Raw genomic sequence first — 24,479 nt, forward strand, 5'->3', positions numbered from 1 at the left:
ATTATGTTTCATCTAAAAGAATATTGACAAAATTGGAAGTTTTAGCTGGTATTTTGTTGTAAATATCATTTAGATTTACTGACTAAAGGACAAGAAGACATAGGATTTTTGTTAGGTTAATTGTTAGTAAAAGAATGCCAGTATTACTTTCTGCAGTTTCACTTTTCAAAAGCTATAGCACCCCTAGGAATAAACAGAAAAAATAATGTAAATATTTCTTTGTGGAACTTAGCTGGTTAGATTGTGGAACTGATTTATTTGTCGAGTAATTCATATATATTTGGCAAAAAAGGGCGTCATTAAGTTCTGTTAAAGTCTGAAATGTGAAAGAGTCATGCACCTCAGATTAACTTTGGTGACGTCATGGGCCAAGGACCCGACATTTTGAGCGGCGACCATCAAACGACTGGTTCTGGCTCGTTGCTTTCCTAAAACATAGGAAGGTCTTTTGTCTAGGATCTCTAAAAATATTGCAAGATATTCTAACTTCATCATTTTATTTCTTTTGTCTTAAGGCGTAATGTAGGGTGGGTTATCTTAAAACTGGAAAAGACTATGAAATACAAAGCAACTGCAATCTATTGCCGTGAGCCGTTAGAAGTCTTCAAAACGTATCATGTCACAAAGCAGGAAAAAAAAAGTTGAAAAATATGAAATGTTTATTGAATGCAAGACGTAAATTAATTATCGCTAAACTAAAATAAAAATTATTATATATATTGTTTCCTTCGAATTTATATTTCGTATCAGAAAAGCAAATGTAAATGGCAATTAGAAAAGCAAAATGTAAATCACACGCTTCTTGTCATCTCAGCAAAATAACATACTTCAGCCCATTTTAGTATATAGATGCATACTGTAGTGGTGGTGGTAGTGGATTTTTTGGCTCATAACCTGAAAGGTTATGATACACCAAATGCAAGAAATGCAAGTTAGATGCATAAAAACACAAGTCAAATACATACACGTGTTTGCCGAAAACATAAGCTGAATACGTACAGAAGGCACACGTTTAAACATAAATGGATTTATAAAACCAAGTGAAAGAATATGATGACGAAATGCTGAGATGAACAAGCGCATATATGCGTATTTGTAAACATGCATCTTAGTACTTTATCTGGAACGCTAATTTCATTTTTACTTCCTTTTACGAAGTAAAAAGGAAGTAGGAAGTATTGTAATCGCGAAAACTTTCAGGCAGCATATTTCAACGAAAATATCCATTTTTACGGCTTTCGAATGCAATTTAACGAAGTTTTTGCGTGGTATCTGTACGTAAGGACAGAATAAAATACTCTTTTCCTTCAAAAAAATTATAAAACTGCTTTAAAATTAATTCTGAAGAGAATTTTTCGTGGCGTCTGTACAAACGTATGTACGTACGTGCGTACGTACGCATCTCGCATAATTCAAAAACGAGTAGCCTCAGAAAGTTGAAATTTTGTATATAGGACTGCTATAACATGTAGATGTGCACCTCGTATTTTGGTTGCAATCGGCCGCACCAAACGTCCACTCTGTTACCCGGCTCAGTGATCTCAGTTTCTTTACTCTTATATGTTTGTAAAATGTACATTTTTTGCTTTAAAAATGATCGAATTAGGTTGTTTTTATCTTCCGATTAAGGATTTTATGCCTTTAGTAAATCTGTGTGCAATATTTTTAGAATTATCAGCAATTTTAAAGTTGTTTAATTGCCGCTAAGCCTGTTTTTAATGGCGGCCATTGATGTTTACATTTGAAACAAGAGACTAGTGGATTTGATGCCAATCTAGAGAAACTTAGCTTCGCAACAACAAAGATAACGCATTCATTTATTATTGCCAATTAAATCAAGCTTAATTCTTTCTGGAATTTTTTCGAGGAAATAAGTGTTTGAAATTTAATTCGTAATTTTTAATATAGATATTTTGAGTTTTTATGTATTTTTGCCTTCTCGCGAAGTGAGAGCTGAATTAATTAAATGAGAAATACTCAATCGTCTGTGAAAATCTGTTTCTTTTTCGTTTTGTTTGCTTAATTTCTTTTATACATCATTCTAGCTTTATTATAGTATTTGAATAGAACATGTGGAAACGATTAGATAATTCTATTCTTTAAATGATATAAATTTTGTGCATTATGAGTTATAATATGAAAGATGTATATACGTTATCTGTTATATAATTATTGGATTATATAACAGTTAACTTAGTTTCCGTTAAATAATTATTATTAACTGTTATATAATTATTAATACTGTTAAGTGAATCTAGCGCCAGAGTGTCGCTATGGTAAACAAATATTAGAGTGAATTTTAAAGAATGCATTTATTCTATTGTGATAATTCAATCCAATAAGTTTAAATGAAATGCAAGAAAAAATGCGTATAATTTAATATTCCAATACAAGGAAGTCATGTGGTGTACACATCAGGTTTTTTTAAAATAAATTCAGTCAGTTGCAAAGTGGATTAGTGTGACATATTACACTTGCATACTCCGCTGCAAATCTTTTTTTAAATAAAACTGAATTAAAAACTGACAGGTTAGAATGCAATGTTATAAAATGCAACAGGCGCCTATATTTCCTTACATATATTTATATAATGCTTAATAGAACAAAATAAATTATAATAACGAATTTTGATTTACATATCATAAATAATTTACTTTTTACATTTATAGAGTGAATCATGTTGAAAGCTGTGTCCTCACTTTTAATACTTAAAGCGAAGATTTATAATACTGCATTATAATGCATTTTACGCTGACCGATCGTATTTGCGAAATTAAATTAAGTTAAATATGTACATTATTACTCTTTCAACTTGCTTACTATATTTATATTTTAATAATAGTATAACACCAATTATGGCTATAAAATTAAGGCATAAATATAAGTATAATACCAAAAAGCTATGATTTTAACTTCAAAGGAAGCGGAAAAAAGTAGTTTCAATATGCCATTTTTCTGTGGGTGTGCAAAAATATTAATTCTGTTTACACTGAATTGTTATGAAATATAATATTTTATGGAACACTTGTTGTCCACATCCACCAAAATTATAAGGATTTCTGCGTTATTTTTCAAGAAAATTATTACCTGTCAGCTTAAGTCTCATTATATTTTGTTTTGCGCACAAAGAACATTTATTAATAAATGATCAATCATGTGGATTGTACGTATACGTATAATAACTCATGTCATGCTTTTCTTCTTCACAGGCGAACGGTTTCGACTTGAAAGACAATTTGGAAGCGTGGCGAAGTCTCCCGTATGCAGCATCTATGTATTATCCTTACGACTCTGCAGCTTTAGCGGGCTATCCATTTCCTAACGGGTGAGTAGACATCAGTCTGGCTTTTCCTTAGAATATGGTACAGATATGGATTTACTATTTATATCTCTGCTGATAGCCGAGAACAAATTACTTTTGTATATGCTATTTTTTTTAAAGTATTCTGAAATATGTAATTTCTACTGATAAATATCCGAAACTTTTTCTGTGATGCCTTTCGCGAATTTTTTTTTAGAAGATTCTTGACCTATTGGTATCTATCGTAAGTCAGTAAACAATGTGAACATATGGAACGAAAAGTAATATTAGCAATTTAAATTTTAGTTATTTAATTAAGATTAAAATAATTAAATTTTAATAATTAAATTAAGATTTTAATTATTTAATAAGGATTATGTGAGACATTAAAAATAAAGCACTTATATTCTTCATTAAATCTTCAGGTAATTTTCTTAGGCTGTTCTTCTTCCCAAGTACACAGCGATTTATTTTTTTCTTAAAAGAACATCAGAGAATTGCGGAGACTCGACATCGCAGAGATCTTGGCAATCTCCTTCTTGTTCCCTTTAGACATTTTGCGGCAAAATTGTCTGTGTCTAAATTTTGCTGACACTTCATCCATTGCTGGTAAATTCCACCAGCTTGTATTTTAAAATTAAATTGAAGGCAAAAAATATTATTATTTTTTTGTAAAAAATATTGGACCTTGGAATACAATAAAAAAAGCGCATACGAAAATGGCGACATTGCTTAACTGAAGGATTGTTATCAGAATGATTGCCTGAAGAATGGTTATGTGCATGCTTGCCAGAGTTTATCACATTGTGAAAGTTTGCGGATTTCTATTAAGGCTATTGCGATAAGACTTATGTACCGGCCCTTCCTGGAATCTAAGCTGCGTCACTGGAAAAACTAACCCGCATTTATCATCTGCAGTGCCGTCAAGCTCTTGCCCAATTGCAGTCCAGATTTTAAACAAAAATTCAAGTCTTATAAATAGCCCTTTACTGAAACGCGCAGTCACTTTTCTACTTTCTCTTGCCCCTTTAGCGCGTGCTTCTCTGCCTCGCTGTATTGTCTATTTCTCGACATGTGATAAGTTGAATGTAAAATGTAAGGTGCTTTTTGCCCCATAGTGATGTGTAAACCAAGAATATATGTCCTATCAAGAAAATAAAGTTATGCGGTGATTATCTAAACCAGTTATGGATTTCTAAATTCCGTCCCTCTATTAAGCATTCTATTTCTATGTCAGCAACATCTTTTAACATCTCGGCCATGATTAAGGAGTAGTTGGTGTCATCATCTACAATACACGTATAACATATTTACTGGCATATTCTCCCCCCTCACTTACTACCTCTCTGGTTTTCAGCGTATTATTTAGAAACTTCAGGTTCATGGTGACACTGAATATTGTATGTACAATTAGGAAAGTATTTTGTGCAAGTAAGTAGAATGTTATTAAAACTGATAGTATATATCCTTTCTGAAATACGCAATATATATCCTTTCTGCATGCTTTTAATATGAAATAAATCCTCCGCGTGCTTTTCCATACCCGCTTTCAAGTGGTAAAATTAGTAAGTAAAAGGGAAATGTGCAAGCAAATACGGTATATATAAGCATTAGCAGTTAAAACTGATTGGATTGCTGAAAGGATTGAAATTAATAGTTATCGTTAGCACTGAAGTTTGACAAACTTGTATAGTAAATGAATCATGTTTAAAATCAAGATCATTTGTTTCCTTACATGTTTTGAATTAAAAATAATGTCACTATACTCAACATTAGGCCAACCGAGTACCCACTTGCGGCCTAGCGGTAAAGTCCCTGAATGCTAATAGTTCCATATAGTTTCGATCCCAATCAAACGGGCTGGCTGCATAAGCATTTTCCAGGTTTACCCCATGTGTAACGTATATACTCTTAGAAAGTATATAGCCAGTTTCTCTTACAAAGCTCCCCACAAAGTCATCGCTTTGTTCTCTCAGGTAGATTGTCCTTGCTTACCATAATCAAATAAACCAAATTAATCTCGTCCACCTCAAGTAATAGCAAGGGCGGTATCATCACTCTTCATTGATACAAACAATCAAACAAACACACACACACACCATAAAAGGTCTGTATTATAACTAATAGAATAATACAGATCAGTTAACAATTGATCTGTGTTTGCAAGCAATTGAATGAGGAGATTATCAAAATCGTAAAAACAACCTTGTATTTAGCGTAAGTATATTGAAACACTCAATCGATTTCGAGGGCAGCTAAAGGTCCCTCCTCACCAGAGTGTATAAAAATCTGTTCAGTGGTTGCTTTCCATTATTCGAAGTTCAGATTTTGATCGTGAAGGTGACGTTGCCCCTCGCTTCCTATTTTTAACTTCGCTCATTTTTCTTGTTCTTTGTGTTACATGTTTGATCAGATAGCCTGGTCCAGTAAAAGTAGGCGGCCAGTGTAACTCTGATTAAAAATCCGGTTATAACCACATGCAGTGCTAATAAGGACCACGTGTTTCTGAGACTTCTTCCCCTTTATTTTTCTTCTTTCTATGTATTTCTTTCTCCAGATGAGGAGGGACTATTAGCTGCCCTCGAAATCGATTGAGTGTTTCAATATACTTTCGCTAAATACAAGGTTGTTTTTACGATTTTGATTGTCACATTAGCGTGTTTCTCTTCTAGTCTTGAGGAGATTATGTTATAAGGTATTTCTCCCACTTCCCTAGTGTGCCTTCGTCGTGTAGTGGTTCAGCATGCTGGATCGGTATTCCAGAGGTCCGTGGTTCGATTCCCGGCGAAGGCGTTGCTAATTTTTCATCTTGGCTGCTTCCCAGAAAAATATTCTAATGTCTCTACAGTGGCGCCCGAACTAAAAGGGTTGTGGATGATGATTCTCCACACCCAGCATTGAGCGACTAGGTCCCCTAAAACCCTAGTCGTCCTTTAAAAAGGGAGTACATAAGGTATTTCTCCCGCTTTCCAAGCGTCCTTCGTGGTGTAGTGGTTCTGCACTCTGAGCCGGTATTCCAGAGGTCCGTGGTTCGATTCCCGGCGAAGGCGGGTGCATATTTTTCATCTTTCCTGCTTCCGATTATCCTATTGACTCTACAAGTGGCGCCACAACTAAAAAAAAAGGGTTGTGGATGATGATTCTCCACACCCAGGATTTGGCGACTAGGTCCCCTAAAATCCTAGTCGCCCTTTAAAAAGGGGAGTACATAAGGTATTTCTCCCACTTCCCTAGCGTGCCTTCGTGGTGTAACAGTAGCACGCTGGGCCGGTATTCCAGAGGTCCGTGGTTCGATTCCCGGCGAAGGTGGTTGCTCATTTTTCATCTTGTCTGCTTCCAAAAATCCTAATGACTCTACAATGTTTATTTGTATTTTCCATAGATAGTTTTGTTTTACGATGATGGTTCATGATAGCAATTTTTGCATCTTTCCGCAATAAAGGAACTTAATTTTTTTTAGATGGGTCGCATTTAATTCACACCTGTTATTCGGGAGTTGTTATACAGGTAGAAATTTCTATTCGGAATCCAGAAATTTTACAATCTTTTAACTTCAAATTTTTTTAATACACTTTTGGGGGGGGGACTTTAGCGGATAAGCAATATTTAAGAGCCCCTGTAAAATGTTCTAGCTGACGCCAGGTGTCTAAGATTACTTAAAACTGAGGATGAAGAAGCAGTTTTAAGTAACAACATTGATTCACTGATATTCGTTTTTATTGAGGTAACAACATGGCTACCGCTAAAGCTATGAAACACAACTTCTGTACCTGAAATATACATGTAAGTGCAGCCTTGAGATACAATATTCAATGAAATTTATGCACATATTAAGATATTATTTTATTTCAGCAACAAAGAATCCTTATTTAAGTTGCTTACAGTGGTTGTTTCGGATAAGGTAATTCTTCCAATCCCAAACATTCTCTTCTAATAACCATTATTAAAAAGTAAATGGGATGCACAAACAATAGGAACAGGACCTAATCGTTGAAAAGTACGTCGTGTGGCGCATATATATAGCTTCATTTAAAACTTTCCAGTCTGAAGCTCGATTGGATTATCAATATCAGAAAAGAGGAAAATAAAAGGTGCGGCAATAACCAGGCATAAACAAGGTAGGCAGAACTTGTAACAGCCCAGGATGCTCGGTAAGCACCTAATGGCGATAATCTCTTTTAAAGAGCGTGAACTGTGACTGAAATAGCGCGACTAAAACAGGATGATTGCTTCTATTAACAGGAAGTTATATTCGTTTACTTATTACACACATGTCTTCTTATGGGATAGGCTATTTTTGAAAGATATGAAAACAGGGCATTGTTCAACATATACATTGTAGCAGTAAAGGGTAACAGAACGTAACATTAAAGGTTACACTCGGCTGTCAAATCCCTCAATCTTTTGAGTTAACGACTGTCATGAGTCCATTGTCATCAAGGAGCTGAAGTGTTCACGAGTTTTTTATGTTATCAAAAAGATGAAGCATTCGCATACGTGTTGAGAAATATACAATCTGAATTTTTATAAAGGTTTATTGCGCTACATTTTAAACCTGATCATAATCAATTACGAATTAACACCTGACGAGAATTAATATTATCATAATGCAGAGGTTCTCAAACTTTTAAAATTTTACACATAATTATTCATACATTTTTTATACATATTATACTTTGTAAATAAGAATAAAAAAAATATGTACCATCCTGTATCAATATATGTACCAAAACAAAAGAGCGTAACTTTCATCTTGAAAATTTATGTAAATCTTTGTGTAAAACTTATGCAGTCAAAAGTCTTTAATCCGGACTCATCGGCACTTCGGAGATTCCGGATTATAGATCATCAGTTTAAATCTGCTAAGATGGCATGCAGAAATTATAAAATTAAAAATATGAAACGCAATTTATGAAATAAAGAGCAATTATGATCTAAAGGGTATCAAAATTTACAAAAAAAAAAAAAAAAACTTAATATTTATTTGTTTACTTTATTAAACATTTCTTTCATCGCGTGCATGCGTAAAGCATACATTACGCATAGTCGAAATTAGAAAATTGCAACCAGAAAACTATTTGATGTCTATTCGTGATATTTACTGCTAGCTAATTATTCACGAAGCTAATTATAATGACGAGGAGTTTGATTTAAATCATATCAAAGACGGAGTACGTCGAGATGATATACTACATTTAGAAAGGAATTATAAGCCGAATAAAATAAAAACATATGCCCTGGGCTGACAGATCAACTTCCAGTTCATTATCCCCCCCCCCCATCCGCAGAGCAGCGTAAACTTGATAAACAGATTTCGGAATGGTTAGAGAAACAAAGGATATGCCTTTTTCCATTTTTTGCAGCAATTCCACTTTTTGTTTGATGGACATCGAAACATACTTTCCCTTTGTAGATCCTTTGGCAGCTCCAGAATCGGAAATTCTTTTTGACATAAGCGAAAGTTCAAGCTTGTTTTTATAAAATTGCTCTAACAGTCTGCAAAAAATAATAAGCCAGATCCAATTAGAAGATCAAAGAACAACGCAACCTGCAACATTAACTGAAATAGATAATTAGATAATTTTAGCTTAGTTTATACTGTCTGTTATACATTAAACGCGCATGCGTAAACGTATTATTTGCATGCGTATGTGCATATGCGCATGCGTAAAGGTCATATGCGCATGCATAAACGCATATGCGTTTAAGCATGCGCAGAAAGTTCGTAGCTTTGAGGTCCGAATTATAGATCATTCCGGATTAATATTACGCAATCCTCAGTCGTAGTCATGTATAAGGTATTCTAAATTAGTGTCCATACTTGGTTAATTTCCTTTAATCCTAAACACAAAATTCCGATTAAAAGGTTTTTTAAAAAATAAACCAGAAATTTTATAAGGCAACAGGTCGGTGGGAAAGGGCTATAAAAGCAAAATCTAATTTTAATATCTAGATAAAAACGTCCAGTTGATTAGAAGCCCATGATGCGTTAATAGTTCAAGTACAAAATGTTCCATTATACCTTTGAATAAAACTTTTAAAAGACACTTCTGAAGGAATTCTCTGAGTTAGGTTAATGTTCAAGATTTATTGTTAAGAAATTTAGATATGTTTTCGAGTAGATTTAGGTAGAAATTACAAAGCAAAATTAGCTTGTTTTAAGGTATTGGTGACTGCATGTTGCCTAAAATGGCACTTTTTATTAATTTCGAACTTTTCTTCAGCAAGCTGTTTATTACTAATTATTTTGCGCACAAATACACGGCGCACGATGTATTTAGGGTAATGAATACTTTAGTTAATTTGGAATATTTTAATGTAAGGAATATTTTAGTTAATTTATAATGTTTTAACGTAAGGAATGTATAATAGTAGTTTAGATTTTGTATCCGTTAAGGACTTTAACACAAATTAAATTTTGCATTTACGGAGCTTTCCCATCGCCAGTGTTGTAACTTTTTTCTTAAAATTTTTGGTCTGACTTCACGAAGCTTTGCAATTGGTCGATTTGGTTTGGTTTATTTGATTATAGCGAAGTTTTTTTCCCTTGCCTATAAGGCATCGGCCACTCTAAAGGCCAGAAGTGCAGAAGATTGAATTAAAAGTCATTATTATAAGAAATTTTTCTAAAAATTGTTTTAAAAAGATTATGCTATCTTAGAAAAACTGTATAAGGCATTAATGTTGTCTCATGTTAATTGATAGTGATAAGTTAATTCTTGAGAAACAAATTTATTTGATTTACTAGTTAATGCATTTTTTCTAATTTTAATTGTCCTTCTGAAAAATATTTTTTCCCCAGCTTTAACTCATCGCTACCAATTAACATGAGACAGTACTAATGCCCTATACAATTTTTTCTAAGGTGAGATAAACTTTAAAACAACAAAAGGAGAGAGAAAATATATTTCAAATCATGGTGATAGTAACAAATGGATGAATTAGCAGGTTTTCTCCAGAAAAGATTAAGAAAATTTTGCAGACTTGCGATATGTATTTTTATGGGTTTTCCTAAATTCTGGATATTTACAGAGTTATATAATATAAATAGGTAGCCCAGTTATTTCCGTAAAATTAGAATACATACTATTCTAGCCTTACTTTGCATAAAATTCTTTTCTTTGCATACGTTTAAATTTTTTTAGCCGGAATTGCGTAGATTGTCATTGACTAAGAAAATATATCTTCATCTGCCAAAACAATACTGGAACTTCGAAAGAAAAAGGATAACATCAAGTAAAAAATGCTTTCTCCTTGCAACTATGTATTTTTTATACAAAAAGAGCGAGGAGAAGTTGTCCTACACAATAAAAATGCATCGGCAACTTTTTCCGATTACATTTACAAAGGCTGCCGCAGTTTTGCAGTGGGGAGAAGAAAAAAAAAAAATCCCGAAGCATAATAAAACGTGGAAAAAAAGAAAGCTCTCGCTGAGAATACCAAGGAAATATCTAGGTTTTCTAAAAGTGATATTTTCTCTTCCTTCCATTTGCCTTTTATTTATTTTTTTTTTTTACTTTACATATTTCCTCATCTAAGAGAGAATTCGGTACTCGGTTTTTTACTTCGAGTTTCTTTTCCCAGAAGCTGGCCGTTTGTAGCTTACACAACGCCATGCAAAACATTCTTTCGCAAATTTTCCAGCGCGAAAAAATGCAAAATAAAACAAATAAATGACAAAAAAAAGGTAAAGATCTTCCTCCCACTTTGTCATTCAAATGCAAAAACACCGAAAATGAAAAACAGGAGGAGGAGAGGAAAAACTGCACGTGGTTATATATGCACACACATACGTGAACGTATATATATATATATATATATATATAATACATGCATATACCCCACATAAAGATAAGGCGTCCTACGGAAAAACAACAAATACAGAATGTGAAAAAAATCCCCTATACAAATGAAAGTTGCACGGGCCTTAAGGAAAACGAGAATGGCTAAAATAAAATAAAAGCTTGCTGTAGGAAGGGAGGGAGAGCGGCAGACGAAAGATGCACGCAAGGATGTATATATACATTTTCCGAAGCGAGGCGATGTGCATGCGTACGTATTTTATATACATATATCTGCGTAAGAGGAAGATAAAAAGATAAAAGCCGTGCTAGGGGCTAAAAATATTTTTTTTCCACATCAGTCAGCCCCGGCGAATTTGACCAGCCCTGACACGAGTAAAGCATTTGAATAAGCCCCGGCAGGGGCGGGAGGTTGGAGGACTGATAGATTTCGTGTCGAACAAACATCCTGGGCCTCAAGGAACAAGGCTTCACGGGGCTGCCTGGAGCGCCCTAAGCCCGGGTGCCCACAAGACGGGATTGTCCGTAATGAGCACAGTCAGATTCGAACGCCATGAAAAGAGGCGGGCAAGTCAATACGCCAATTTTTCACTCAGTTACGGGACTCAATAATGGGATAGGGTCTAAGGAAGGAAAAAAAAATAAAATAAGGTGAAACGCTTTGAATTTTCTGCATCGCTCGGTTGAAGTTTTTATACCGTCACAACCCACTGAATCCTTTGCTTCCCCCCTGCCATTTCTCCTCTCATTTTTTTTTTTATATTTTTATTTTCCTCTTTTTGTATGTTTTTTGTAACTCCGGTAAAGGGGTCTCTGTCATTGCTTTTTCTCTTCCAGTTACTTGAGCCGTTCACTTCGGTTTGCATATTTCCCTATCTTCGTCGAGGAATGGAGGATCATGAGATCTGGAACCCAGCTCATTTCTCCTTTTGATTCTGAGCTACCATCCTCCACTCCCTTCCACAACTACCCCCATATTTATCCCTCTTCTCTCCCCCTCTTCGATCCAATTACCGCGATGAAATACCTCTTATTTTTTTATTAAAGTTTTTTTGGTGGGGCGCATATTTTTTTTTTTTCCTTTAGTAGTTATTACTCGTGAAAAGCGATCGCTTGTTTGGAAATGATGTAAAATATTGTATGGTCATAAAAGGAAGACGAAAAATAAAATTTTACAAATACAATATCTTTTACTGAATTTCTTGTATCTTTTTTTTTTTTTTGTATAACTATGTTGTAAAAGTTTTCTGGACGCGGAAGTATTAAAAAAAGAAGAAGAGAATACTTCTGTAGGGCAGTAGTTAATTAGGTTCAGTCTTAGTATCTGGAGTTCAAATACAAACTAAAATTAAGCAAATAAAGATTTGAAAGCATAGAGTAACTATTACGCATGTTTCTTTGCACATTACAGATGTTAATATAATATGAGAAACATATTATGAATAATTTCTAAGTGGGTGTTAAGACTGAGTGCCTGCAGTAAAAAAGATTCCACTTGAAAAACTTGTTCTAATATCGATTGCATACATATTGCCACTGGTGTGTAATTGCAACACATAGGATCTCACTGAAGTCAATAAACAAACTGTTCACATGAAGCTATTGTTGCCTATGATCTTCATGAGTGTACCTTGATCACCAGTTTTAAGAATTTAGATTTGTCGCGAAGTAACTACTGATGGCAGTAAGGTGAGAGGATTCCCACGGAAAATGGGCATAAAATAACTTAGCTTTTACCTGGATAATCATGTAAAAACTGAGATTTACGAGAAGGATTTTCTAGTCTGCAACGCCAAGAAGATGGTCCAAACATTCTTGTCATCAAATTGAACCTACCTTTATCAAATGCATACAAAACGCCTATATAATTTAAAGACTGAATTCACAAAAGTGGGGAGTTACTTGAAAACACATTTTTATCGGCGTTTAAACTCTTGTACCGTATTTCGTTTAACGCTGTATATCTCTTGGTTTCTTTACGTAACTTGTGGATGTTTTCGAAGAAGCCAGGTGTGTACATCCTTTCTCATGCTCTTGTTACATTTTTCTGAATTTTGAAATGCTGTCAAATCTGTGCCATCCATCAAAAGAAAATTTTTTTAAAGAAGCACAAAATAGACTTTAGTTATATGAAGTCTTCCAAATAAAGGGATTAATAGAAATCTTATTTTCTTTTGCAATTAAGAGCTTGATGATCACCTTGCTGGTCTCTTTTTTGACCTAAAATCTCGAATTTCTTTTAAGAGTTGGTTTCATTGTTTCTTTCTAAAGCACGAATCTACTACCTGCCCTTGCAACTTTCATTCATGTAGTGAATATATTTTTCATTCTATACTCGCTGTTTTTTTTTCGAAGAATGCGATATATAAGGCTTGCGTAGGTATATAAGTACACACATAACATATATACGCTATTAACTTATGTGGATGAAAACAACAGAAAAATAAAACAATCATTTTTGTAATTTTTTAACACAACGTATTTTCTTCATTTTAATAGTTACTACACGGATTTTTCCCACTCTAAATACCTGCAAAAGCTATTATAATTAGTATGATACATGGTAAAAATTAATACTGAAATTATGCATTTTTCATTGTTCTGAAAGAGATTCCCATTAGTAGTCACTTTTATAGTTGCAGGTTAAGACATAAATGTTGTTAATTTGTAAGAATACAAATACATTATCTGATAAAAAAATACTATCGAATTCATTATTGACAGTCATAAGATGAAAAGATCATAAGATGAAAAGACATAAGATGAAAGATTTCCTACGTGCTTGGGAAGAATCTAATTTGATTTTCAAGAAAATTTTCTTGATAGTGATAAGCTGTGATAGTCAAGAAAACTTTCTATATAGTGATAAGCTTGATAGTCAAGAAAATTTTCTTGACAGTAACAAAGCTTGAAAAATGTAATAACATTCAATTTAGTATAAACAGAAAGGAAGAATCGTAACATTAATTCATCATGCCATTAGCTCATCATGCCATAAGGTCGCGAAAACACCGATCCGATCGTTTGTTTCCGAATTCAATTCTCGTAAGTTGAAGAGGCTGGATATAAAGATTTTTTTATAGCTTACTGCTTGTGTGATATGAATATAGCTACTTTCTCTCCAAAATTTCTCCACAGAGACATTCCTCATTTTTGGCAGTTAGTCCTCATGTCTGTTTTTGTAATTAATTAATAAATACTGTTATGAATTTTGTACACATGTAATTAATTTTAGTGAAATTATATGTAAAATAAGAGTATCTCTTGTGTAATGTGACATGAAATGACTCGGAAATGCGAAGCTCTGCCGGAAAAATAAGATTACAACGGAGAGAATATTAAACATTGTCGTAAATAACTATCTATTAAAAAAATAGTTAAATTGGAGGGATATCGGCAAGCTCGGTATGGTTTTGGCAACCATTTGGTGACACGTTGGTCTGGTCCCTGCATTAATCTGCAGTTGGTATTGTAATTTAATAAATGTAATTGATCCATATATTTAACTGTAATAGTATCTGGCCCTTAAATGCAACTGCAACACAATATGCCTTTAAAGGGGCTCATACACCTTAAACCCCTCATGACCTTCGAATATGTGACTGTTGTTTTATTTATTTTAAAAGCAATTACTTCCAACCTTTTACAGCTGACTACATAATATAGCTGCTTTGGAAACTAGTAACCAGAAAGTTTGTGTTGCCACAAATATTTTTGTAATTTAATTCTCTTTGTGACAAAATATTTCGCCATGTTTCCACCTTGCGCGCATGATATTTTAGAAATCGCTAATGGTACATACATGAAATTCGATGGAATTCTTTATATGGGCACTATTTTTTAACTGAACCAAAAATCTGATAAATATTTTAATATAGAAAAATTTTATGGACGAAAACATTACAAATTTTTTTAAGAAAATACATTTTATAAACACAACTCCAAATAAAATAAAATTTTAACATGAAAATTTTAGAATTTTAGGTTCACAGTAGTTTCCAAATGTTATAAATGCTATATATTAAATATGGAATTAAATTATGCAACAGAATATTTTAAACAATGCGCGCAAGCTAGAACCGTGACGAAAAATGTTGTCACAAAGCGGATTAAATTATAAAAATATTTGTGGCAACACAAACTTTATGATGACTATTTCAGAAAGCAGCTATATTATGTAGTCAGCTGTCAAAAGTTGGAAGTAATTGCTTTTAAAATAAATAAGTTATCCCAATTCTTGCAACAGTCACCTATTCGAAGATCTTATGGGTTTTAAGGTGTATGAGTCTCCTTAAGTAATTTCGAGAAAGGGAAACTATTTAAATTTCTCGGGGGCCAGGGAAAAACTATGTAAGATCGGAGAGAGCAAAACTTCTCAGATTTTAGTTCAGAGATAGATCTCCGTGCGAGCTTCGCTCTTTATGTGAGCCTTGCATTGCGTTCTGTTCAACGTTCTTAGTAGTTTAAAGGGGTAACTACTAATTGTAATCTATCATACTGAGAAGAGCTGTGTGAGTACATTTGTTTAAAGTACAGTAAAGTGTTTCTTTTGTGAAAATAAACTGCATTTTTAAGTCATTTAATAATTTATATGCTAATTCTATACTAACCTTCTTCATTACATCCAGTCGTTTTTATAAAGAAATCATAAAAGCGTAATATCAGTTCCCTTCCTGACATTATATATACATGCTGTAAAATCTATATTAACCTCACTGCGGAATAAAGAAATGTCCATGATCTAGAAATGTTAGTAGTATAGCTTGCAATTTTCGCACTTTCTAGCATTTGCAATGCTTTATGGACTGCTTTATATCGTTTTGTTCGTGAGCAAATTTTTGGCAAGCAACAATAGCAAAAATAAGTTTGCCATCCCTTTTGCACCTGGCTATCTCAATGCATTTATTTATCATGACTCAAAAGTCCAGGTGTCATAACCTTTAAACAAAAACTGAAAATTCTGTAGCCACACGCGCGTTGCAATCACGGATTAGTTCTTTTTCTTTTCGATTTGTTGGCGTCTAGTATACAAAAGCCATACTACTTCAAAGACTCGTGCGTCAGACAATATAGGTGTAAGTAATTATTACAATTGTAAAATCTGTCGCATGCACATTCTCGTGCTAACGCAACCGCAGAGCAATACAGTTTGCACGTGTCGCGCACACGCAACTATTGCCTAACACGGAATCAGAAAACTCTTACTTTCTGTAGGTGCAGTTTGTAACTGTAATTGTTTAGTGCTTCAAGCATATCACCAGTACGAGGATTAGTCAGTCAAGGAGAAATGCAATGGACATAAACAGCCAAGAGAAATACAGCTGGTGTTAAAAGCTGGCCGATATGAAATGAAAGTAACAAACACAACAAGGGTGATAAGCGGTAACAGAAGCGACATTAACAGAAGTAATTGACATGATGTGAGTGTTGCGTTCTATTGCCAGAAAGTACGATTTTATTTTTAAAAGGACTTTCCCAAATGCTTGCTTTTATGCCATACATCATACTGAAGCAGTTATCTCTTCACCTCGCGAGTTTCTTATCCGTATTACTTTCTGATGTATTACTGTAACTGAATTCCTCAGTGCTGTGATGTTACATCTGACGATTTCGATTTTCAGATGTGCCCGGTGGACGAAATAAGTCTGGCGAACGCTCTGGTTATGTAATGTAACCATGCAGTGACAAAAGATCTTGTGTAGAAATTTTTCTGGACTTGGATTATATTTTCATAACATAACATTACTATAATTAGAATATTGCAACATCAAAGCCATTATTACAGTAGTTAAAAAAGCAAATAGCGCATCATGCTCTTTCTGTTTCTGAAACAAATGTGTCCAATACCATTACCTTTGTTAATTCCGTCTGTTTTTTTATTGAGAAAAGAAATATCTGCCAGATTATTTTAAACAGGTAGAAGATGTTACGGTTTTCCTTCAATCTGAAGGAGGATAAACTTTGCATAATGAATTAGACATATTTAGATTGCACAAATATGGCTTAAAACAGTGAATTAATAAATTAAGGATTATGTACGCGTTGTTCAATATACTTTTATTCAGTGTTGAAAGCTATGCAAAACGCAAACATATTTCAGAAAAATTTATATTTCTGAGTTCGGACCAAATTTAGGAAATTTCTTAATATGATAGTTCATTCATAAAACTTCAGTAGATACTTAGTAAAGTGGTTATTTGCTTAGTTAAGTGATTATTCATGGTTATTTGCTGTCATATTAGCAAGTAATTATGAATAATAAAAGGGGTGAAAATAATAATTTTGTGTAAAATATCTGTTTTGCATAATGAATTACTAAATTGAATAATACATAATTTTGTAATTTTGCACTTTAACAAGTAAAGTATTTTTTAGTAATTTTGTACTAAGTTATTTTGCATTTCAGTAAAATAAATAAAGTATAAAATTAATGAAGAAAATAATTTCAAAATTACTAAAGTAAAATTGCTTAAGAACATAATTACGCAATTAGTGAAGTAAAAATTACTAAAGCAAAATTATCAAAGAACAGAATTACACAATTACTAAAGTAAAATTATTACAGAACATAATTACACAATTACCAAAGAAAAAAATTACTGAAACGCGTAATTACATATGGATATTTTCATAACATATTAAAATAAAAATTACTAAAGTAATTAACACACGTAATGAATTATTATATACTGCATATGTATTACACAGTTCATTAATCATTTATTTAATGATATCTCTATGTCGGGTTCTTCATATAAATATAAAATCAAACGAACAAAGAAAAAATAGCTTATGGATTTGAAGCTGAACATTATCTGAGTATCGAACAGTGTGGACTTTCGCCAAAGAAAATAAAGCTGTAATCTCAGAAGGCCTTAATTTAGACCGATTTCGAAATGTTTCTGGTATAGAAAAAATGATATATCACAAAAAATGAATAACGATTACCAAGTAGCTAGTTACTAATTCTAAAAAAGTCTAAAATTGTGATGTATGAGATCTGTCATCTCGCTGTTTAAAAATTCAGAAACTCTACATTATATCAAATGTGCATCAATTTGGTAAAGGGGGGGGACTGAGGTATACATAAATAAATCCGAATACATTGGCTAGGTAGATTAAATAGGTCCACGTCTAGAAATTAATAAAAATTATGTTTTTGAAAAACAAAATGAAATCAGAAAATGATTTATTTGAAAATCTGAATTCTCTTTGTAAGCTTCTGGAAAATCCATTTAGTAAACACACGCAAAAACACGTCTTAGCAATGCTGTATTACTTCAGAGAATGATTGTGTTACTCAATGTACTATAAGTTAAAAGATCTCATATTTCGTCGACGTATATGAAGCACTGGCGTGTTATTTTCGATGAGTTTCATAAGAGAGTTTATAAAAAATTATTTTCATGTTAATTGATGTTATTTTAAAGAGCATAAAAAATGGCCTCTGAATATTTTATATATCAACTATAAAACTGCTTGTAAAAGATTTATGCCAGAAAAAATTTTCTGGCAAAAATTTTCTGGAATGGAGGTGCCTGAATGGAAAGCATTTAAAATTTATAAGGAAAAGAAAAGTCCTGTAAAATTTAAATTTTCAATTTTAGCAGTTAAGCCTAAAATCAGGGTAATTTTCTAAACATGTTATAATTTTTGACACGCTCCATAATTTCCACGTAATAATATGAAATTATTAATACGGGTTTGATCATGCAACCACACCAAGCTAGAAATAACACTCGCGCGCGCTGGACGCGTGTGCATAGGATATGCGTGGTACCGAGTTCCGAACCCCGCGTTATTAGGCGTTCAATTTCGTCAGTAATTGCCCCTTCGACCCCACACTGTAAAATATGAATGCACTGTAAGGCAATCATTTGAGCTTTCGATATCTGTTTCAGAAAGCTTTGTCGCGTATGTGTGTGTCCGGATCGATTACAAACGGCAAGCGCATTGTGTGTGTGTGTGTGTGTGCTGACACGGACTTGATCGATGTCTGCGATTAATTCAGCATTTAGGGAAAGGAAAATAGTTACTTTTTTATTCTAAAAGCTGCACCTTTTGCATGATTAATGTTATTTAGCAGTCACAAAAATACCACGCTGATATAAATTGCAGCGTTTTTAACTGCATGCAAGCACAACGAAGCTTGCCGCCAAGAGGTCAGATTGGTAGGGAAAGGAAGGAGGGGAAAACATATTAATCAACCAGTTTATCTCAAAGCTTTTCTCAGATGTATTTTTGCTGAATAAGTCAGAGATATATGATACATACCTATGAGCCGAATAGCGTTTTTAATTTATCTAATGAGAAACACCAGTCTCTAACTAGAAAACTGCAATAGATTTCCGCAGTTTTTCGTTGATAATTTTTCCCGCCAATGGCAACCTCTAGCCATTTATAAAGGCGTTGACCAGTACTAAGGCCGGAAGATGTAGTATCTTTATTATGGAGGTGCCTAATAGGTGGGGCACCGTTGCCTGCTAGGAAGGGACGGGAGAATTACATCCATGCCTCCTACGGGATTTGAACCCGGGTCCTTCGGTGAGGCAGTAAGTGTCACTAACCACTTTGCCGTCTGGGCGGCCATTGATATTATGTTGACTGATATAAGCTTCAGTATACAATAATGCACAATGCACAGGAATAACAGGTAAAGTAAATGAGTTGACTTCAGACTTAGGCAAGGGAACTTACTTATTTATTATAATGTAATATTATTATATTATTATAATATAATAAATAACCTTTAAAATGCTGAATATCTTAAATGTAGAGTCATTAGTTTTTTTTCAGTCCAAAGGGATTTGAATCCCGAAGGACTATTAGTTTCGTTTTGGCATTTTGCGTCGGACGGATAAATGTCGGTTCACTTTTCAAACTGTTGCCACAAAATGTTAGAGTCCTGCATTATATTTGAAGAAATTAAATAATGAAAATCTGCGTAAATGTATGTATATTTCTCACATTGTCATAAAATAACGGTACATAGAGTCATCGAATTTTGAATAACGTAATCCTCCAACGAATATGAGCATGTGGAAGACCAAATTTGAAATTTGAAATTTGTTTTATGATCGATTTCCTATTCTTTAAAACTTTGACGAATTTTTGATTAACAAACTCAAGGATTTCAAAGCGAGCAATGCAACGTTGTGCAGAAAAAACAATTTTATCTCCAGCGCGTGAGTCTCTGTATCGGAAATTCTAAAGATATGCTCGTTTTAAAACTATTTTGCGATATTGCTGTTGCGCTGGATCTTATGGTTTAAGTGCGAGGAACATGATATTTAATAAAGAAAGGTAACACACAAAATGTTAAAAAACGCCCCTTTGGACGTAATTTAAAATCTGAAACATTTCAGATTATTATTATTATTATTATTATTATTATTATTATTATTATTATTATTATTTTTTAATCAGAAAACGTAAAAAATGTGCAATTCCGCTAACCGAGACTCGAATCCTGCACCTGTCGAGTATGCTTTCAATTGCACCACGAAGGCATCCGGGAAGGAGGGAGAAAGTACCTTATATACTTCCCTTTCTAAAGAGTGGTTGGGGAATAGGGTACCTAGTCGTCAAATCCTGGTGGCGGCGAATCACAATTCGTCACATTTTTAGTTCCAGCTCCAATGTAGAGTCATTAGAATATTTTTTAAACAGGAGACGTGAAATAAGTGCATTGCCCTCACCGGGACTCGAACTCTGAACCTTTCGAATACGTGTCGTGTATGCTTCCCATTACACTACGAAGGCATGTGAAAAAGAGCGAGAAAATGCCTTTTAAAACAATGGATGTTTGCGTAGATTCATCAGACTGCTTTTGATTAGGGATCCGATTCTGGCGGGAAAACGGATGTGACAGTAAAGATTCAAAACATAAAATAACTATTTAATTAATTAATTAGCATAAAGAAAATTTACATTTCTTTTTTTTTTTTTTTTAATGTACTTTTTTCCCTCAAATAGATACGGTGTTGATCTGAATGGGGCTCGACGTAAAAATGCAACGCGAGAGACGACGAGCACCTTGAAGGCGTGGCTGAACGAACATCGCAAGAATCCTTACCCAACGAAAGGAGAGAAGATCATGCTGGCCATTATCACAAAGATGACCCTCACCCAAGTGTCCACCTGGTTTGCTAACGCTCGACGGAGGCTGAAAAAAGAGAACAAAATGACGTGGTCGCCAAGAAACAGATGCGAGGATGACGATCTTGACGACAGAGACGAAACGGACCAGAGGATCAAAGACTCAGACAGCAAAAGGGTGGACAAAGAATCTGAAGGGGACCGACGAAGAGATGATCATCATCACACGCGGCAAGGAACAGGTAATTAATCAGCAGACAGTGTTTTTAAAACTGCTTGAAACTACTTTTTCTCTCTTTCAGAAGATCGATCTTAACTTATAGGTTGTAATATGCAGACCAATTCATATTTTCAGTTAAACTTTTAATTAAGTTTTCCACCGCTTTTCTTACGTTTAAGCAACAAAAGATCTGTAATCTTTTTCTAATGTCACATAATAGAATAAAACGTATTTTTTTTAAATAACTATTTTATGTTATTTAAACGGTTTTATCAGTAAAGAAAAATGCTTTGCTATTGAAGATATGATTCTTCTATTAGGTATGCTGGTCTTCTGGCCGGGTGTACTCCATTTAAAATTTAATCAATAAAAGTAATAGCAGTATTTGTAGCACTAAGCTATTCTAAACAGGATATAAAAGAATTTGAATGAATTATTGTAATCTCTATTTTCAGAACAATATATTGCGTTGATTAAATCCTGCTGCAAAATATATTAAGAAAAAGTTGAATAAAATTTTGACAAAGATTTATCAAAACTGTCCCAAATTTTTAACTGTCATATTTGAAACTCCAGTTTAATCAAGAAACATATTTGAAACATAAATTTAACATCTAAATGAAATAAAGAGTCAAAGGATTGAGGAAGAAATATTCTAAAATCAATACCCACTTTTGTCTTAGTCATATAACTGTTTAAGGGAAAGATGAATTACTTTTTGACTAGCTAAAAGTGAAGACCAAGAACGATCCCAAACAGTATTCAGTCGCTATTTCGTATTAACTGCAGTCGGAAACCATAGAAACAGAGTTAGTTTCTGACCATTGTTTGAGAAAGGATGATAATCATCTGATGAAGGAAACTAAGTGCAAATTTTTGACAAAGTAGTGATTTATTCATCTGGATTACAAGCCTGGCTTTTAACCAATGCATCTAAAATTGCTACTGTTAAACAAGATGAAAAGTTAACGGAAACTTTGAAAAAATATTTTATCTAAAATTGATTATCGAAATTTTTCTTGCTCATAAAATTATTTTTAAATAAATGTTTTTGGCAGCTCGTAGTTTTCCAAGACCTGACATTAAGCGTAGACATGTATTATGGTCGTGAGAATCTATAATAGTGTCTGGGTTTCTGAATGTTAGTGGATGATGTTGCATATCACTTGCTGAAGTAAGCAACCAAAGATGGCGACATGCGTTTCAGAGAGGATGCGGAGGAGGAGGGACGACCTGAGGCGGGGAGGCTGGTGCGTCACGTGACCCTTTCCCAATGTGGCTACGATATTTCCCTCCCTTTCTGAACCAGGGAGGGCTGTCTCTCCGGAGCACCGATTGGTTGTGGTGGAGACAGTCGCTAGGGTGAAATGGATTCCCAGAGGCAGCGTGCATAGGATTAGGCCGTGAGCTATTTGAATGCGCTGCCGAGGAGATTATAACGAGCCCCAATTCCCCCCTTCACCAGGAGCCACCTAAAAGACTATTGACTTTATTGAATAGTCAATTCTCTCTCTTCGCGCCGACAACTCTTCTAGTAGGACGTCTACGAGTACCGGTTTTCCCATTTAGCTTGTTATAATTTTTAAAGGAGAGCATTTGGGAAGAGTATTCAGGAATATTTCCTCAAACAGGGGAGAGAAATCCGTGAAATAAAGATATGTTTGCTTTCGAAAGAGGCTGCGGAGAGTTTAGAGTTGAAATTGGGAGACTAAATTACGATTAGAAGCAGCAAATTAAATCCTCAAATCACAAAGTTTGGGAGTATCTTAACATTTTTCCATGACGATTTCGTTTGTGTTTTAGTCAAATGAAATAATGTTACATCCCTGCAGAAGAATGTAGTCTTAAATACTGTTTGTTTTATGATTAATAGTGAATTAAAGCATTTCGAGAGACTTTACCATTTTATTCAAAGCAATTTGTTAGATATTTATTCAAGCAAGTTCTGAAGTTTTTTTTTTTTTTTTAACGCCTGAAAAAATAATTGACTGTAAAATAAGTAAGTAAAGTCTGAAAGAAATGCAGATAAAGTTCAAAGCTTTATCTTATAATATAAATAAAAAAAAAAATATTAACATTTTCATGCACTTCTCTCTCTCTTTTTTATATTAAGTAAGGTTTATTTTTCCTCTCAAAATTGTGCTTTACATCTTATATCAAACTGCTCATTATTTATTTGACAAAAACTAATTGTTATACCTCACAAGTAATAATTTTCATGCTTTATTAGCATAAAATACAGGGACTTTTCCTGACGCAATGCGCATTACTATGGATCAATAGTAGAATTTTATCTTATATAGATTTAATATATTAATAGGAGACTTAAATAAATAGACCTTTCATCTTATAAATTATAAACGATGTCATCGGTAGCAAAGCATTTTGCTAAGCAGCAATAGGAGTGAATACAAATCATATAAAACAATATCTATATGCAGAAATTATGACAAATAATATAAACAGTCTGATCGCAAAGTAAGATTAAAATAAAATAATATAAAAGAAATTTTTAAATCATCGACAATAGCGGGAAATGCTAGAAGTTCTAAGTAATATTCAGTCACATTCAAGTCTCTGAAAAGTTTGAAAAAAGTATAAATACCAACTCTGCGCGTGATAAACATTATGATTCATTAAAATAATTTACAAAACCAATTTCTCAAAAAAGAAAAATATTGCAACTATAGTACGTGCGGTTAAAATAATGCACAATATTCTTTTCCTTTTCTACCTTAAAATCGCATTTGCTCTCACCTTATTTGCTTACACGCAGATTTAAATTTAATCCCCTGGGGCCCTTTGATGAAAAGTAAAATGAAACTCAAACAGTTAGCCCTTATGTTCATTACTTAAATTAAGTAATTAAATTTAATTTGAATGATGAATAATTTTTCTTTCATATACTTGGAATAATATTACGTTAGGAATTAAAAGCTTTGAACTGTTTTCATCAATGATAGTAAAATAGAAAATATAAAAGTTATTTGACATTAAAGATCAGTTCGTATGCCAGTATTTAGTAGAACTGAGTTATTTAATTCCATTTAAGGAACGA

At 33.5% G+C, this 24,479-nt stretch overlaps 1 protein-coding gene across 3 annotated transcripts in view; it reads left to right on the forward strand.

The window, feature by feature from the left end:
- The window catches only part of LOC118202807 (uncharacterized), a 319,541-nt gene that overhangs the window by 280,627 nt on the left and 14,435 nt on the right, over window positions 1-24,479 (forward strand). For all 3 annotated transcript variants that reach the window (XM_085818193.1, XM_085818191.1, XM_085818192.1), the window contains exons 3-4: window positions 3,210-3,325; window positions 21,079-21,443. In XM_085818193.1, coding sequence (XP_085674319.1) covers window positions 3,210-3,325; window positions 21,079-21,443 — 481 coding nt within the window. The remainder of the gene's footprint in view (window positions 1-3,209; window positions 3,326-21,078; window positions 21,444-24,479) is intronic.

Source organism: Stegodyphus dumicola, chromosome 6 (assembly GCF_044657685.1).
Source record: "Stegodyphus dumicola isolate Sdum_Otavi_A_Nest chromosome 6, ASM4465768v1".
NCBI classification, from domain to species: Eukaryota; Metazoa; Arthropoda; class Arachnida; order Araneae; family Eresidae; genus Stegodyphus; species Stegodyphus dumicola.